Here is a 13,303-nt window from a genome sequence, read left to right as displayed (position 1 = left end):
CAGGTAACAGAAAATTTCCCAACCACTAACATTATGCTACATATAGTAGTAATGGTTTACTTTACATATTTATTAAATAACTGCTTAAGTCTAAAAATCCATAATACCCTGGAATGCTATCTTGCATTGTTACATGAATTAAAACACTACCCCACAGCATCAATCATCAACACATGCAAATAGCTTTACACAGGTGCACATACACACACGCAAATACCATGGGTTTAGGGCTAAATGTCAAAAATAATCTCAGTAACTAGAGAACATGAGAGAAAGAAATGTGTGATTAGCCACTTCCTATTGCTGAACGCGGCCTTCCAGATGGCTCCCTTTGATTCTAAGCCAGTGCTTCTCAGGGTCAGTAGACTTGTTCACCTTTGCTTCTCCAAAAAAGGAGTGGAAAATTCCCAGGAAGTTGGGAACCAAGCAGAGTTTCCATATGCTGTGTTCTAGTATCTAAACACGCATTTTGCTTTATTTATTTACTTATTCATTCACTCAAAATTTATTAGTGCTTACTCCAAGTCCACGTGCTGTGTAGCAGAGGTATTAAAAAAATACCCCAGTCACCAAGATGCAGTTTCTATCTCTTGACTATTTCTGAAATACTTTGAAATTGTGCTTCTTTGCCTTTTGCTTTTTGTTTTTCATTACACCTTTTCTTTTGAGATCGTTATAGTGTCACAAGCAGTAAGAAATAATACAGAGAGATCCCCTATGTCATTTTCCTAGTTTCTCCCAAAGCTAACGTCTTGCAAAACTATAGTGTAATATCCCAATCAGGCAAGATGCAGGCAAGGTACAGAATGGCCCATAATATGCTCTTTCCTTCTACCCCTAGCTGCGCCCTTTACCTCTTGCAACTGCTAATCTATTCTCCATTTCCAAAATTTGGAGAATTTTAAGAATGTTATGTAAACATTCCTCTAAGCAGAGGAAGAGGAATGAAGACCACTGCCTTATTTCTGCCAGGTGAACATAGAATTTAGGTTCCTCATTTTGCCCCCATTGCCATTGATAAGTATGTGTACCAGTATCAGGGGTCCTCATTACCACTCGATGTAGATGGAAGTTCTGGCTCCTTGCTAAGCCGCCACTGATAGCATCCTGGCTGGGAGGGCTAGGAGGGCCTCTTTGTGGCTCCCCACATGGCCTCCACTAACACTGCAAGGTGGTCACCTCTTTGCTGGGTGGTGGTGGAAGTCGTGACTCTCCTACCATAACACCACTACAGTGGGACCCCTTGCTACTTCTGGGTGAGTGTGGAAGTGAGACACAATCCTCACCCCTGTGGTCTCCACTAGCATAAAGGACCCTTCGGTCTACTTAACCTTCTCTGATACCACTCGGGCAGAGTCACTGGCATGCTCACTAGAGCTTTGCAAGAGGAGAAGTCTAGGCTCCACTTAGCCTCTGCCTGGAATGGCTGAGATTGGACCACAGTTTTTCTGTGGTGTTTAGCTAGGGTAGAGCAGTTCAGTGGTTATTGTCTAAATGTGATCTATCTTGCAAGGCTGCTATTTTCTTCATCCTTTTGTTGTTTGGTTTTTGGGGTCTTTTCCCCCATTCCCATTCATGCTTTGGGATTGCCAACTTCTTCTCTGAGTCTGTGATATGCAAGGAAGAAGGAAGCTCAAGGAGCACACCATCATGAAGGTTTTTGTATCTCTAGTTCCCTCACTGGTCTGCCTTCTTTATGCCATTTTCTGTTTATTTTATATATAACGCATAGGGGTTTTAGTTGTACTTAGTAGGAAGACTAAGAAAAGTTTATCTACTTCATCTTTCTGAGAACAGACTCCTCTGCTTTTGTGTGCACCATTTCTTCTCTGTGGACAGGTTTTTCCTGGTGCTATCAATCCAACAGTGATGCTGCTCTGTATGTGTTAATTAGGAATAGCCTTTGTGGAAGCATAATTATCTCCATTTATCACATATCTTATGCCCCGTGATGACTTTTGTAAGAATTATGGAGGAAAACATAAACACAATTAAGCAAAAACATTACTTAATCATAGCTCCAAGTTCTTAAATCATCCTTATCTGTAGGGATATATGGGAGTGAGTGAAGCATACCATGTGATTGAGAATGAAAAATTATATCCTTCAAAATATTTCTCCAAAAAGTATCCAAAGTGATCTTGACACACACCCTAACTGAAAACATTGTCATTGTTCTTATTGTTTTAAGGATAAACTTGTAGCTTTTGAATGTGACGTCTGGCACTCACTCACTTTTCTAGGCTCACTCCTCTGCACTGCAACCAGAGTGAACTCTTATTTTTTCAAGCATTCACTCTCTTGCCTTTGGTTCTGCACATATTGATCCCTCTGTCTGGAATGTCATCACACTGCTTCTACACCTCCCTTCACTTCTATTCATGGTTCTGGTCTCACTTCTGAAATCATAATGATTTAAAAAAAAGTTTACTTGATCACCTACACCTGCCTCAAATCTGGATAACATCCCTCTTATCTGTTGTCATATAACATGGTACTTTCTTTTTAATCATCTATTTAAGATTAGAATGGCCGTAAGGGTACAGACAAAGTTCTATCTTATTCTTCTCTGTATCCTTATTACCCCTTTACCCATCATATCCTTTTCATCCCTACAGAGGGTCATGAAATTTTAGTTTTACAACTACTTGGATACAAACATAATCATACATGTTGTTATGATGGAAAATCCTGTTCTCCAATTGGTTACACAAATTAGAGAAGGCAAGACAGTGTAAGAGCTAGTAATAATTAGCAGAATTCCCATCTGAGGATTCTCACTCAATCCTTTGCACCACACCCTACTTTAATAGATGAAAGGGGAGAAAGGTGGTGGCCTGGTAAACTTTAATGTGTTGAAAGCATTACAGTTACCAAAGTAAAATAATTGCAATTTATTTACACACACATTATTCAGAAAATAATCCAAACATTTTAATATGGGAATATGGGAGGAAAAATTACTAGCTGAGTGGAGTACTTCAAGGTGCAATAGATTAGACCACACAGAATGGATCATTTTGAAACAGGTTTTATGGACACTACAGAAGGAAGTCATTTAAATATGATTGTTGGCTCCTTTAACTATTTATCAAAGATCTTTTAGGTACTTTGGAAAATATGATTGCTGTATAGTACTTGCCTTAAAGTAGCTTATTATGAAAAGAAATTACTAGAAAGAAGTCAGAATGTGTGTCATGAATTAAGAACTGTGGTTAATCCAGTTCTAAGCAACTGATGTTAAATGAAAATAAAAGTGATGTGGAAGATATGATATAGAGAATGCTACAGCTGTTCAAAAAATATTGACATTTAGTTACAGAGATTGATGGGATTTGAACTGAGCTTCAAAGGTAGAATGTGGACAGTTAGAAATGGTGGTGTATTGTGGAGACAGGAAAGTGCAGACTTGTGATGGGGACTAGAGGTAGCTTCTATACATGGAAACACAGGCTAATATATGAACATGATGGTATTGAGGACAAGAAAGGAAAGGAGTAGGGACCAGCCTGTGCTGGGACTTAAATTCCAGGTTACAGAGATGGCCTTTGGTTAATGGGCAACTGTAAACCACTGAAGATTTTTGAGCAGAAAAGTGGCATGATCAGAGCCTCATTATAGGAATTGTAATTTGGCATCTGTGGCCAGACAAAGAAGAGGTTATAGGTATGGAGGTTACAGAATCAATCAAGTCATAAAATAATGTTTTAAATTAGTGTGGCAACAATGGACATGGAAAACAGCAACTGATAGAATCTATATTTCCAAACCCCCAAAGACCTTAAAGTCTTACTGAAGTGAGGTAGAGGACATGAGGAAAGAAAATACCAAAGGCAACTATGGCCTGAGACTTTACTCATAACTGACCACTCTATTTTATTTTTTAATAATTCTTTTTAAAATGTATTTTATTGATTTCAGAGAGGAAGGGAGGGAGGGAGAGAGAGAGAAAAAGAGGAGAGAGAGAGAAGAGAGAAGAGAGAGAGAGCAGAGAATCATTGATTAGCTGACTTCTGTATGTTCCCTACCAGGAATCAAGCCCACAACCCAGGCATGTATGTGACCCATCTAGGAATCAAACAGTGACCTTCCAGTTCTTAGGTCAATGCGCCACCATTGAGCCATGCCGGCTGGGTATAACTTACCATTCTTTAAATTAAGACCCACAGGGAAACAAATGTGTCAACACCAAACTATACTCAGAACCTTCCTTCCTTTCTGACTGCTAAGGTCAAGTGTTATTAGGTCCAATGTGCAGCAGTTTTCTTCTTCCTAGGACAGGCTCATATTCAGCAGATATGCATCAGTACAGCTGTAAAAGTTGATACAATATTGAAATACTTATGTACTGGTGGGTAAAGAGCTACTGCCCTGCCCTAACCGGTTTGGCTCAGTGGATAGAGCATCAGCCTGCAGACTGAAAGGTCCCAGGTTCTATTCCGGTCCAGGGCATGTACCTTGGTTGCGGGCACATCCCCAGTAGGAGGTGTGCAGGAGGCAGCTGATCGATGTTTCTCTCTCATCAATGTTTCTAACTCTCTAGCCCACTCCCTTCCTCTCTGTAAAAAACATCAATAAAAACATATTTTTTTAAAAGAGCTGCGCCCTGAGCCCCTTGAATGCCCCTTTACTAGGTTCACTGGCAGTCCAGTCTTTTGGCAGATAGGCGGGCTTGCAGAACTCTGCTTAATGCCACCACTGTGCCTGCTTCTCATTGATCAAAGGTCGTGCCATTCTGGGCTATAACACTTTGAATATTACTCCTACGGTGGAAGTTTTCTCCCCAAAGCCTCTCAAGTCCTTTTTGCAAATAAACTTCTGTTGGGCCTACACACGTCTGAATCAGTAGAAACCCTGTTACCCTGAAATTCACAGGACTTCACATTTAAATAATGATCAGTTGGTAGTTTTAAAAACTGTAATGCCCAGTGCTAATGCGAGTACAGTAAAACATGTACTTTTATTCCTGATGATGGGAATGTAAAATAATATGAGAATGAGCTATCGAGTTTAAAATTTTTTTCATGTATTAATTCTTAACATATGACAGTTAACTACTGATGCATCTTCTTTTGGACACAGTCTCCTGAGGGTTTTGTTTCTTGGTTTTTGATAGACTCATCCTAATCCATCAGTAATCTCCTTTCTAGTCTGAGCAGGTGTTTAGGTTTGCAATCTGGTGTCCTGCAGCTAGAGCCATTTGCTGCTATGGCACCACACAGTTGCTCACATTCACAGTTTTCTCCCAGTAGTCTGTATGCCAGCCAAATGGGCTAAGCAATCTCAGGGTGATTGGCAGGATGCTAATTCATTTCACACAGATTTGGATATGCAGAATCCAGGGTAGCTACAAGTCTCCTCACTTAATTCATTGATGGAAATAGAAAGCATCTTGTTTGTCTAATAAAAAACCAAAACCTCCTTGTATATATGTCTAGGTGCTTGTCTCTTATACTCTTACTAGAGGCTGATACACAAAATTCATGCAAGAGTAGGCCTTCCTTCCCCTGGCTGCCGGCACCAGCTTCCCTCTGACACCCGGGACCCGGGCTTTCCTCGCAGCCCTGGCTTTCTCCTGAAGGTCCTCTGGGAGGACATCCAGTCTAATTAGCATATTATGCTTTTATTATTATAGATATTTGTGAACATATTGGCTCAGCTTTGGAGAAATTGTTTCTTTTCTAGTGCAGTAGATTCCTGTGCTCAAAATAGTGCCAGAGGGAAGGGGAATGAGGGTGACTTGATAAAGAAGGTGAAGGGATTAGCTAAAGAACATATATGCATAGCCCATAGACAGAGACAGTAATGTGGTGAAGGCCAAGAGAGGGGGAGGCAGGGTGGGTGGAGTTGGGCAAAGGGGATGGAAATAGCAGATCTCTACAATAGTGTCAACATTTCCTAGCACAGAAATCCTAGCACAACTATTTGTGGGAACAGATTCCTATAAATTTAGAACAAATCCACAAGGTTGAGAAGCATAATATGGTAATAATGAAGAGCCTTTCTTTGGGGGTCCAGGAACTTGCTTGGTGCCCTACTTAGGTATATTAGGAACTAGGGCTTTTAAGTTGCACGACTCCTGGATACTTTTGTAATCTACATGAATGAGCACCCTTGGAGTTGTGTAGGGCACTGCCTATAGGCAGCTGATGCCACTGGTCCTTCATGCAAGAAACAGAGGCTGTTAATATTCATCAAGATTTTTTACAAAATGAATCTTAGATTATGAATAGGAAAGAATTTAATGAAATATAAGTTATTGTATAATGTAATTAATATTAACTAAAATAGTCATTTAAGGAATTGATATTTAGTGGGTAGGATAGATTACAGAGAATAGACTTCTTTGTATTTTATGTGTTCCAAACTTATTGCTGTTTTAATTTACTTGCACCGAAGAACTAACTGAGTTATCAGCTGAAGAAAAACCTAATGTTAGCTTCAAGAATCACACTTCCAGTAATAGTAGCTGGTACCCGCCAAGATGTTTCTGAAAAGAGAAAGTGCTTATTTTAACAACAACAAAAACAGCAATTAAGAAATAATATTTGGTTCATTTCCAGGAAGGAAACATTTCATATTAAAAAGAAAAAAAAACATACCCTAGCCATTTACCATCACTTGTGGAACGTGTTCAAACCACAGTCTGTTTCATCTCTTCACTTTTGCCTGGTTTTAGATGAGGAACTTTCCCCCCTTGGGAATCAAAGAGTTTGATTGCACCTCTCCACCACAATTGTGCAATGCCTTTAAATAGTTCTCAAATCTGTTTTCCATTATCATTATGAATTTCACAATATATTTCCAAATGTGCTTTTGTATATTTTTATCCAAAACACTGTTCTCCAGTGTTGTAAATTCTTGATTACTCAAAAGGTTTTGGAGAGTAATAGAGTAAGATTAGTTCCTTTTTGTGCAATATTATTTTTAAATAAATTATAAAAACTGTACACATAATCTGACTGCTAATCTGGAAGGTATTTTTAACTTACTTTTCAGTCTTATTCTATTTATAGAATCACCAAATGTTAGCATTGGAAATGTCATAGGCATTACTAATGGTAACTTCTGTATTTTGTAGGAAAAGAAAACAAAGTCACTTGCCAGTGACCCTCAGCTTGTTAGTGGGAGAGCCAAGATTGCAACTCAGTTGTCTTGACTCCAAGACTGATGTTCTTTCACTTCACCCTGTTGTTAGTCTCTCTGACTTTAGTCCTCCTTCCAACTAAACCCACCCTCCACCTTCCAGCAGAGCTTGTTCTGCCCGCCTTTGATTGACTGCGGACTCGGGCTATGGGATGGGCAAAGGTTGGGGTCAGAAAACTGGAAGACTGAACTTCCAAGAGTAGCTTGGCCACTGAAAGAGAGAGACAAGTGCTTCTGTTACATACAGTGTGATGTGTGTGAGAGCAGAAGTGAGGGTAACGTACTCTGGGGGACAGGCATGATGACTGATGAGTTTGATACTCTTCCATCACCTTTGTTTCTAATATTTCTTTTATTTTCCTATGTTTTTCTACCTTTGTTCTTTTTTCCCCTCCGCCGATTTGGAGGTTATGCATTCTTTTTCTGTTCATGCTTATGTGTATTTTTATGTGCAAATTTGAAGCTATGTTTTTCTTTCAGTTTTATCACATTGATGTATATGAAATGAAATGAGAACATCACCTTCTTCATCTTCTCACCCATTTCCCATTTCTCTCATATTTTAAACCTTTCTTCTTTATGTTATACAAAGATTATTATTTTTTTTTCTTGGAGTGTATGCCCTTCTTTATAACAGTGGGCTTTATTTGATATTCATTTTCACAGTTATGTAAGAGATTTGACAGTTAATTATATGTTCCACTAGTTACTTAATCTCAAGCTAATTTATTGTCATTTCCCCCATACCTGAGTTCTTTATTTTCAATCAGTGAAATACATCTTTATTTCCAGAAGTCATACATATCCTTGAATGTCTTTCTCTTTCCTCATATTTACCAATAACTTGCTCAGATATGGAATTGGGGTTTATAATATTCTCCCATGTAGGTGTATATCTTTTTCCTGGCATTTGTTTTTGTACAGGAAACATGAAATATCAGTTTGACTTTCCCATTTGTAAGTAACTTGTTTTTCTTACCTAGATGCTTGTGATACTTTTCTTTATCCTGGGTGTGAACCCCTTTTTTTAATTTTGCCTGGAATTTGATGAGGTTTTTGTTTTTTTTCTCTTAAGCTTCAGGTAAGGAATAAATACTTGCATTAATATCACAACTATTACTTCTCCTGAGTCTACTCAGTTCTGTTGTTCTGGAGCTTTACGGCTTCTTTTTACTGCATCCAATGACAATTTTAATTTTGTATTACAGTGTATATTTTCTTTTCCATTTGTGCATTTACAACTTAATCATTTTCTCCTACAGCTACTGATATCTGTTTAAAGGAGACCATGTAGTCTTGCATATTCTTGAGAGTCTGCACAAATATTTATTGAACTTTTTCTAGAAAGAAATATTCAGTAATATGAATAATTCAATAATAATTCAATATTTAATAATATCATGCTTTGCAGCAATGTACCCTTTCTGCTGAAGCATTTTGCATATTATCATTATAATTATTTTTAAAATGTTTCTCATTCTTAAATAATAATAAATCAATCTAATTCTAGAATTTTCTACTATATGTCATGCAACAATGTTATCCTGGTTTAAAATATAATCAAGAATTTTAGAATGTTATTTTTCTAATAATTACATTATGTTAAACCTTGTCTCTCAATAATGATTATATTTTTAGCATATTATAATGGTTAAGACAGGAAACCTTGGTTTGAGGCACAGCACATGCAGTAGTTAAGAACATGCCCTTTGGGCCCCAGCTGGTTTGGCTCAGTGGATAGCGCGTTGGCCCTTGGACTGAAGGGTCCCAGGTTCAATTCTGCTCTGGAGCATGTACCTCTGTTGCAGACTCGATCCCCGGCCCTAATTGGGACTGTTTGGGGGGCAATCAATGAATGTACCTCTTTCACATCGATGTTTCTCTCTCTCTGTTTCTCCCTCTCCCTTCCACTCTCTCCAAAAATCAGATGAGGATTACCAAAAACAAAACAAAACATGGCCTTTGGATCCAGATAATCTGGATTCAAATCCCAATTCTTCCACTTACTCAGTGTGTAACTTTGGCAGTGATTTAACCTCTTGGTACCTTACTTTTCTCATCTATAAATTGAGATTAATAATATTATTTGCTTCATATGTCCTTAAGGAGATTAAAAGGATAATATTTAAAATACGTAGAATAGTCCTTGGGACATAATAAATGCTGCATAAATATTTTCTTTAAATTGCGACTGCAACTTTTATTTCAATTTTATTGTAAACCTTAAAAAAAATGAATTCTTTAAAAAAATAAATAAGTCAAAGCTTATTACCTGGAAATAGGCCTTAAACAAATAGCAATAGAAAGAGGGAGTATGCTACCATTTAAAAATATTTGACTTGCTAATTAAGAGCAAGATACATGTAATTTTGAATTTTTGTCATAAAAATTCACCAGTAAATCAATTCTAAACAAAAATTCTAGCTCTGTCACTTACTAATTGAGTAATATTAGTCAAGTCTTCACATCTCTTTAAGCTTTCATTTTCTCATCTTTAAAATTGTCATAAAACAGTTAAATTAATGCATTCGGTAATACCATTGTAATTATTAATATTACTTATAAAACTGTGAGGATTAACTGAGTTTACATAAGATGTCATCATATTGGTGCACAGTACTTAGTTGCTATTGTTTTTAAAGAATCAAATGCATACTTGACTGAACTACATTTAATTGACTTAACTGAGCACTGCCAGTCCCTTTATTCCACAATTTCTTCATTATTGAATTCTTAACTTTGAGTTATTTTATAGATGTGTAACTCCAGAGAGAGTAAGTGACAAATTCAAAGCCATGTTGTCAGTGCAAAGGGAGGCTATGAAGCAAGGTCAGTTAGATCCTGCTTTTAATGTTTTTTCTTTTTTTTCTTCCGCCTGGGGAAAACAAGGTTCTAACTCTTGTTTCTTCAAAGGGCCTATTTCCCATCAGTTGAATTGTCTCCCTCAAGCCCTTCACTTTCTCCTGTCCTTTGTCAAGGGCTCAGAACAGAAAGTATGGCTTAGTGCTTTTTGCATATCTGCTGGGAAAGGGTGCTGGGGGTGCCGTGGGGAAGATGAATCTACACAGGTTAGCGGGGGCAGAGATGGAATATGGAGCATACCTATTATGATGGTGTTTTATGCATCCAGTGGCATTCGTTTCTTTTAGTCCCTTTATATGGATTGCTATTTGGAGTTTTCCCACAAAAAAGCTCAGACATGTCATGCTGTGCTGTGTTGTAATTGTACCTAATTGTGGAACAGAAGAGGCCACTTCATAACCTGCAAAGAACAAACTCCATCATTCTTTAAAAAACAAAACAAAACAAAACAAACTAGCAACTGTCCTTTCTTGAATTATATGATTTTTACTATGAAAAGCTGTTGTTTGGTTTTTCCTCTCTAATTAGTCTCAAAAATGTTGCTAATTATCAATTGATGCACCACATAAAACAGACTTCTCTGGCCTGCCAACAGCTTGCCCGCCAGGGACATTCAAACCAGAAGGTGTGCCAGGGGGTATCAGCACTTGCCTTCCGTGTCCTGATGAAAATCACACCTCTCCACCGGGAAGTACGTCCCCTGAGGACTGCATCTGCAAGGAGGGCTACCGGGCATCCGGCCAGACCTGCGAGGGTAAGCCTGCCCCGCTGGGCAAACAGGAAATAGAAAAGCGGGTCTCTCGGAGGGATAGGATGCTGGTATTTTCATCCAATTCATTTAAAAACGATCTTTAGTGTTTCTTTCTCGAATCATATCGGGTGGGGGGAGTCTTTGCTCTTATTAAGTAGCATCTCTTATCACTGAACACACCCATTTCTTACTCCAGAGAAAGGAGATCTGAGCCAGGAGTAATATAACTATGAAAACAGAAAGATTTACCCACTTGGAAAAGATCTCAAATGAATCTAAAGAAAAAAGCCAAAATTTTTTAACAACAAATTTGAGTAATAAACAAGTTGGGTGATAGTTAAATTCATTTAAAGAAAGTATTTTTATAAGTAGAGTAAGTGTCTCAGTGTTATTCATATCAAAAACTAAAAACATTTAGTTAGCCTATAACATGTACAAGAAACTGTGACTCTTGAGATTTGAAGCAGAAACCCCTTTGCTGGCCTTATCTGGTTTTTATTTCATGCTACCTTAATTAAGAAAGAAAATAACTAATGGCATAGGAAGGCTAATAACTAGAAAATTTTATTTCCAAATATACATCAAAATAAAAATGTTTAAAGCATACCAAATAATATTTAATTTGTTTTTAAATTTTAAGTGGGAGTAAATACCCAATGGAAATGAGATATATGGGTTCTTCCAGATACAGTACTCGCTTAGAAATTCAAATGCAAGTGGGAATTCTGTGGGTAAATTAGCCGTATCTACAAACTTAAACCAAAGAAGTGTGTGGGGTCCGACGTCACCCTAAATTTGTCCCCCAAAAGTGGGGGGTAGTGGATGCTTCATAGACAAAGGCTAACTTTGCTTTTTCATTTTACTTGTATAAACATTAGTTGTGCACTGCCCTGCCCTGAAGCCTCCAGAAAACGGTTACTTTATCCAAAACACTTGCCACAACCACTTCAATGCAGCCTGTGGGGTCCGATGTCACCCTGGCTTTGACCTCGTGGGAAGCAGCATCCTCTTGTGTCAACCCAATGGTTTGTGGTCCGGTTCAGAGAGCTCCTGCAAAGGTATGCAGATTGCCCATTCACACTGTTTATTGATTGTCTTGCTTGAGTTCCTTGACTTAAACTCTAATGGACCAGTAAGTTCTTTATTTCTTTTAATTTCATAGACCACAGACCACAGGAAGAAAAAAAATTATAGGAAGTTTGAAGTTAGAACTACTAAGTTCAATTAACCACATCATTATGAATCATGCCCTTTATAATTCTTCTGTGAACAAGCAAAGGAAGGGCCTGCCTGGGAAGGAAATGGACAGGTTACCCTAAACCTCGGATTTTAAGCAGCCAAGACTGGGTGCCAGGGGAAGTTTTGGGATGATCAGAGGGGATTTTGATGCCTGCTGTGATCGCGGGACTTAGGGAACCACACCAATAGCCTGCAGTAGGAGCAATTAGCTAAGTTACCCATCTCTAACCTGCACTTGGAATAGCAGCGTGCTAGAGAAAGTGGGAATTTGCTAAAGGGAAATCTCAAAGAGCAGTCAGGCCCATAGAAAAGGGGACAGTAACTCGGGTAGAACCCAAGGATCCCACATTAAATACAAGGAAACAACAAACAGAATGGTACCCAAGTTCACTTCCAATCTTGCCATCTCTGTGATCAACTTCCCTACTTCTTACAACTGTTGCACGGGCAACTTCCTAAGGTTTCACCAGTAGGGTTGGAAGAGAAAGCTATCAAAGGAAAGGTAAGAGGGGAACAAGGTGAAGGACTTGAGAATCCTTGCCCATGAAGCTGCTAAAGACAGTATTCACCCCCTATCTAGGGCTGCCAGATGAAATACAGGACCCCCAGTTAAATGGGAAATTTAGATAAGCAACAAATAAATTTTTTTAGTATAACTCTAATACCAAATTTGGGATCTACTTATACTAAAAATTATTTGTTGATTTTTGTGAAATTCACATTTAGCTAGATATCCTAAATTGTTTGTGGCATTTTGTTGTTTTCTGAATCTGGCAACCTATCCGCATCCCCTTGGCATCCTTTGGCAATGCACTTTGCTGAGGATTTGACTGCTCCCAGATCCCCCTACCCCCCCATCGCTCAGCTCACTGGATTAGGGTAAGGAGTTCTGTCTTCTGGTCTTCTCTTGGCTCCAGCACCCAGAAGGGAAGCCCACCACCGCAAGGTCATATGTGAACCCCAGGAGACCTCCTCTGTTTATTTTTATCAGCTACTGATATGAACCCATCTATAAATGTGAATTTGCCTAAGTCAGGTCCCAGTCCAGATTCTCATTTACATCTACGAAAAGACAAGGAAAAAATGAAGAGAATCAGAAAATTGAACAAAGGAGACCTGAAAGAAGGGGGAAAACAGAATCTCTGAGATTCAAAGGCAGCTACATTACTAAAAGAAGACCAGAATTCCGAGAAATGGGAGTAATCTGAACGCAAAAATATTTCTTAGGAAACAAACAGATTGCTGACACAATGAATGGACATAGTTAAGAGTCAAATTAATAAGTTAGAAAATCAACTCATGAAA

At 38.4% G+C, this 13,303-nt stretch overlaps 1 protein-coding gene across 1 annotated transcript in view; it reads left to right on the top strand.

The window, feature by feature from the left end:
• SVEP1 (sushi, von Willebrand factor type A, EGF and pentraxin domain containing 1) overlaps positions 1-13,303 on the top strand; it is a 147,910-nt gene that overhangs the window by 36,144 nt on the left and 98,463 nt on the right. Inside the window, exons 4-5 of the mRNA XM_081103278.1 lie at positions 10,604-10,762; positions 11,638-11,817. Coding sequence (XP_080959404.1) covers positions 10,604-10,762; positions 11,638-11,817 — 339 coding nt within the window. The remainder of the gene's footprint in view (positions 1-10,603; positions 10,763-11,637; positions 11,818-13,303) is intronic.

This window comes from Myotis nattereri (assembly GCF_964212035.1).
Source record: "Myotis nattereri genome assembly, chromosome: 12".
In the NCBI taxonomy this organism is placed as follows: domain Eukaryota; kingdom Metazoa; phylum Chordata; class Mammalia; order Chiroptera; family Vespertilionidae; genus Myotis; species Myotis nattereri.
The sequence above is the reverse complement of the archived record's forward strand: the minus strand, read 5'-3'. Positions and strand labels throughout refer to the sequence as shown.